The 6,000-nt window shown below is 46.4% G+C and overlaps 1 protein-coding gene across 1 annotated transcript in view; it reads right to left on the bottom strand.

Moving 5' to 3' along the window:
• The window catches only part of blmh (bleomycin hydrolase), a 28,465-nt gene extending 22,724 nt beyond the window's left edge, over positions 1-5,741 (bottom strand). Inside the window, exons 1-5 of the mRNA XM_084448854.1 lie at positions 5,634-5,741; positions 2,791-2,988; positions 2,401-2,510; positions 1,598-1,739; positions 1,250-1,338 (exon numbers count right to left, since the gene is read on the bottom strand). Coding sequence (XP_084304980.1) covers positions 1,250-1,338; positions 1,598-1,739; positions 2,401-2,510; positions 2,791-2,988; positions 5,634-5,643 — 549 coding nt within the window. The 5' untranslated portion in view covers positions 5,644-5,741. The remainder of the gene's footprint in view (positions 1-1,249; positions 1,339-1,597; positions 1,740-2,400; positions 2,511-2,790; positions 2,989-5,633) is intronic.
• Between the last annotated feature and the right edge of the window lie 259 nt (positions 5,742-6,000).

Consider the following 6,000-nt stretch of genomic DNA (forward strand, 5'->3'; position numbering starts at 1 on the left):
TCATAGACAGTACTCTTTAAGATGGAAGACAACAACAACACCATGTTCCTCAGTCGTAGACAGTACCCTTTAAGCTGGAACACAGCAATAACAACAACACCATCATGTTCCTCAGTCATATGCAGCACTGTCTAAGCTGTAACACCACCACCACCACAACAACGTTCCTCAGTAGTAGACAGTACTCTCTAAACTGGAACACACAACAACAACAACACCACCACCACCACCACCACAACAACGTTCCTCAGTAGTAGACAGTACACTCTAAACTGGAACACACAACAACAACACCACCACCACCACCACAACAACGTTCCTCAGTAGTAGACAGTACACTCTAAACTGGAACACACAACAACAACACCACCACCACCACCACCACCACAACAACGTTCCTCAGTAGTAGACAGTACACTCTAAACTGGAACACACAACAACAACACCACCACCACCACAACAACGTTCCTCAGTAGTAGACAGTACTCTCTAAACTGGAACACACAACAACAACACCACCACCACCACAACAACGTTCCTCAGTAGTAGACAGTACACTCTAAACTGGAACACACAACAACAACACCCCCACCACCACCACCACCACAACAACGTTCCTCAGTAGTAGACAGTACTCTCTAAACTGGAACACACAACAACAACACCACCACCACCACCACCACCACAACAACGTTCCTCAGTAGTAGACAGTACTCTCTAAACTGGAACACACAACAACACCACCACCATGTTCCTCAATCATGGACAGTACTCTCTAGCCTGGAACACAACAACAACAGCAACAACAACAACATCATACTCTCCAAGCTGGAACACACAACAACAACACCATGTTCCACAGTCATGGAGAGTACTCTCTAAGCTGGAACACAACAACAACAATAACACCAACACCATGTTCCACAATCATAGACAGTACTCTCTAAGCTGAAACACCACAACTACATGTCGTAGACAGAACTCTAAGCTAGAACACACAACAGCAGCAACAACAACAACAACACCACCATGTTCCTTAGTCGTACATAGTCGTCTCTGAACACCATAAGAAAAAACAACATCTATGATGGTCACAGGGCTCCTTATTTTGCTGAGTCTTTATACATTTTATACATCCTTTAATTATACAGGGGTGCTTTTAAAAACTAGGTCTTTTTTCATGTGTGAGTGAGGGTGCTGAGTGAGGGTGCCGAGTGAGAGAGAGAGTGAAAGAGAGTGAGTGAGGTACCTTGTGGTTGAGGATGTCGTTCATTCTCCGCGAGGCCTCAGAGCTGTGGGACTCCGGGAAGCACTTCTTTGGGATCACTCCATACTTTTCTGTTCACAAGGAGACATGTCAGGGGATCCATTCAAACAGTAGAATTGAGAGAAAGAGAGAGAGATATCCTGGACACACTTTCCATAAAGCTTGGATAAACCTTTGGGTTTTCAAGGGTATAGTGTAATATTATATTTTCATTCACACCAAATACACGAGTTCCATCAGCGCTTCACAACAAGGAAGTACTGCAGCTAAATATCATCACAGCAACTTCCTGCGAAACACCCTGTCATATGAGCCCAGCGGAGAACTGACCGATGAGGTTGACCAGCATGTCCCACTGTCCTCCGTCGCTGGTTGGATTGGAGAGCAGGAACTGGACCAGGCGTCCGTCCACAGGCTCCTTCCGCTGGGCTGTCTCCACACATGCCTGGAGGAAGTAGTAGCAGCGCTCCACCTGCCAGGGGGCAGCAGAGAGAGAGGAAGAAAAATGGTGGGGGGTCAGGTTGAGAGAGAAAGAGGGAGGGAAAGAGAGGGAGGGAGAAACAGAGAGAGGGGGGGGGGGAGGGTAGAAAGAGAGGGAGGAAGGGTCAGGGTGAGAGAGAGAGGGAGGGAGGAGTAGAGGGAGGGAGACAGAGAGAGAGGGAGGGGTAGAAGGAGGGAGACAGAGAGAGGAATGGATGGGGTAGAGGGAGGGGATGGTCAGGGTGAGAGTTGGGGAGAAAGAGACGGAAGGAGTGAAGAGGTGAACATGAAGAGCAGATCAAAGAGAGGGGTAAGATGGGAGACCAAGGTGAGGGGGAGAGAGAGAAAGAGAGAGAGATCATGATGACATGCAAACCTGGACAGCCTTGGTGAGCAGACAGAGCAGCGCACACAAAGAGGGTTTTAGCCAGACAATGGTCTCATGGTAGTACACGCAGGTACACAAAGCCACCAACACACACTGGGGCTGCCTAACACACTGACACTGACACACACAACTAGTGCTGAATATAAACAAACAGAGATGTGCTATTTAACCCGTCTAGTGTTGCAGGACAATGTAATGAACAAGAACAAAAACAGCAGCAGCTGTGCCACTACGACCTGCGTGGGTGTGAAACTCCAGTTCCTACCTTGTCCCAGAAGAAGAGGTACGACTGACTGAACTCAAACTCTTCGATATTAAACTTCTTCATGAAGGGAAGTCGCATGACGTTGAGGCACGAGAAGATCCAACATCTCCCTGAAATTAACCACATTGAAACGAGTCAAATTATGTGTTCGATCATCACCTGAGCAGTTATTTACACATCTTTAAGTAGGTTAATTAGTGGCAGACTGGTGCACATTTATGGGCTATCTGTGTGTGTGTGTGTGTGTGTGTGAGTGTGTGCGGGCGTGTGTGTGGTATATGTGTGTGTGTGGTATATATGTGTGTGAGTGTGTGTGGTATATACGTGTGTGTGTGTGTGTGTGTGTGTGTGTGTGTGTGTGTGTGTGTGTGTGTGTGTGTGTCTACCTACCTGAGTTTTTCTGGTTGGTTACAGGCTTGCCCTCGGTGGGGATGGAGTGCTGGAAGACGTGGATGGTGTCCTGGACTGTCTGCCGGTGCAGGCACACCTCCAGGGGGTCGATGCAGGTGGACACGTTCTGGGCCAGAAGGTACCGCGGCTCTGCGCGCAAACGCTTCACGAAGGAGGCGATCTTCTCCTGACTCAAACCTGGAGGAGGAGGGTTGGGAGGGAGGGAGAGGACCAATGGGGGGGAAAGGGCCAGAGGGAGGGAGGGAGGAAGGGAAGGAGAGACAGAAATGCATTAGGGACCAATTACGTTATAATCAATACCAGCAGCATCAGATTCGCGCACAGCCTCCAGCGCTGGACAAACAGCGTTCAGCCGACCAGTGTCCAGGTTAAACAGTCAGATGAGTTTCCAGGTCAAGGATATGCATCCGACTTTAGGAGAAGGCCGAAATGGTCACAGAGGAGAGTTGACATGGGCGTGTAGTTCCATCAAATAGCCCCACCATTAGTGTAGCACAGAGCAATTGAACTTTCAGAGGAACATTGTTTAATAAAGCATGCTGCTGTTATCTCAATAAGCTATATACGCAGTTATTTGACATGAAATCAGCTACCTTGGCCATTAGCATTGCAATACGCATTTGGCCACGGCTGTAGAAACCTTTCAGTCTGTTCTGGAAGTCTAGAAGGCAAAATCCTCAATTTAACCGTCGAGAGACGCAAAATGGTTGGAAATTCTCCCAGATGTTCTACTCTTTCATTTTGACACGATCAATTGCTTGGATGACTGGAAGCTGGAAAAGCCGTCTGTTCCTGGATCTGAACGGGGGTGTGCACAAACAAGGGATAGGCTGAGCCCATTCCAACAAAGTATCACTCTCTATTTCTCTCCCTCTCTACAGAATGCAAAAACATGAGTGGCTGCGACCCATGGCTTCGCTGTCATTTTCTCTGGAGTGGGGCCAGATCAGGGCTGTCCAACACTGTTTTATTGACTTCCACTACTCTTTGATGTTAGTGAACGAATACTGAATACTATTCGTTCTTAACCCCTTGGTGGCAGCATTACATAGTCTACCGGTGACAAGCTGAGCAATGCGCCAGACAGCGTATGCCTTGTTGTTCAATTTTTGCCTCCTGGTACTTGTAGATTGTGAGCTTGCTAGATTGTTTAGCTTGCTAGCTGAGTATTTGTTCATGACTTAATCATGTGGTGGTTTATTTTATCATGGCTTCAATTTGCCTAAGTTTAGGTTTCACTTTCACGTTATACAGTTGGCTACATCCATAAACTCTTGAAAATAATTTTCCAATTCGATTTTATAAAAATATATTTTGCACCACGAAAACCTAGAGGCTGTAGCCTACCATACCACTCACCACTGTGTTCTTCATCATAAGGTGGGCTGGCCATCTCTTTCTCTAAGGCGTAACTATCACTGGTATTTGTTTATTTTCAAAGCCATTATTGGTGAACTTCCACCTTACATCTCGTCTCTGTTGGACAGGAGCCTCGGCACCTACCAGATCAGATCATTTCGGCTTGTTCTCAGGGTTCCTCGAGTGCATTCTAAACTTGGAAGGGCTGCTTTTTTCCATGATGCTGCTTGTACTTGGAATACCTTACAACAGACTTGAGGTCCTTCCTTCAGTCACAGAACTCTAGATGTACTTCAACCTGTAACTGTGTTATTATTATTATTGTACATTGCATTTGTTTTGTTGATTTGTGTCTCTGTGTAAACTCGTCATCACTGTAAATGAGGGAAAGCTCAGTGCTTCACGAGTATAAATAAAGGTTTGAAATGAAATGAAATAGTACGTGCTGCGTGCGGCAGCACCGGAGCGGTGTTAAAACAGGCGAACAGCTTAAGTTGACAGCCCAAACCAGAGACCCGCACAGTGGTTTGAGGGAGAAAAGCTGTTGAGTTGCACTTCAGCGAGTCACTTGGTGTCGGTGTGGAGTATCGGGACAAGAAACTTAACTCTGAATACTGGATTTAGCTCCGAATACCAATGTACCGAACTTGGAATACTCAAATTACTCGGGCCAGTCCGACAGCCAGGTGGCCCGGGGGTGACAGCTTTACAATACAATCTTTCAGTGTCATTTCTATTCTAAATACAGTCTTTCAGTGTTATTGTTATTCTTTAATAACCTCATTCGCGTTTGACCTTTGAATGGATCTACAGAGATTGAATAGCTAGATTACAAGTACAGGATCATAAACATAATCAGTGCCATAGATCCATCCATCCTCGCTGATCATGCTTAATGACTTTGGGAGCACACTTGTAATTCTGACTGTCAAGCTTATGGAAAGATACATGTAGCTAGCTAAATATTTATTTGAGCTTTGACAGGACCAGGATAGGTGAAATCTTCAGGGTTGAGACTCATTCTGGCAGTCTATCCGTTGGTCGGCAGCTGAACCAAGTTAGCTAGACGTGCTAACATTAGCACAGTCATTGCCTATTCATTCCACAAACATGAAACTTTTCTGTGAGGGGGGGCGACCAACTCTGTGCAATGCTAGCTTAATAGCTAGCTATCACAAGCTAGATTCAACACTACAAATATATTATCCCGTTGATGACTCATACAAGTCGAGCTACACGAAAGTGCTACATTTAGCTAGCTACTAGCTTCGCTATCTAGCTAGCAGGCAGTCATCAATGCAAGCTGGTTAGTAATGTTGGTAGCTAGCTAGCCTAGCTCGCTAGCATAATGGGTATGCTAGTAATGGTAGCCTGGTATCACTGCCACGGCACACAAGGTTGAGCTCATTTGTCATCTTCCAAAGTGACAATGAATGAAACAAATCCAAAAGCACTTGACATACCAGTGTCCATGTTTCCGAAGAGGGTTAGCGAGTGTTTTAAAGTCAATAAACTCTTTGTTTATTTCATTCGCCGACAGTCAGTCAGTTCGGGTCCGATCAGCGCTCCGGAAACAGGAAAGAGAATGCAGGAAAATTCTTCTTCATTTTATTTCTGGCAGGCTAGACGCCGAAGTGGCGTATTGCTGCCTTTCCCTGGCCAGACACGGTACTACACCCCTCCCAGACCCTTACACCCTAAGATGTAGGCCAGTAGCGAACATAAAGCTTGCCACCGCCCTCCCCACCTCACACTGGTTACTCCCATGGCCCAAAAGAATCCTCAGAGACACAACTGGCTCCCCCACCCTCACTACATGAGCATACATAT

Source organism: Borostomias antarcticus (assembly GCF_949987555.1).
Source record: "Borostomias antarcticus genome assembly, chromosome: 1".
Lineage (NCBI taxonomy): Eukaryota > Metazoa > Chordata > Actinopteri > Stomiiformes > Stomiidae > Borostomias > Borostomias antarcticus.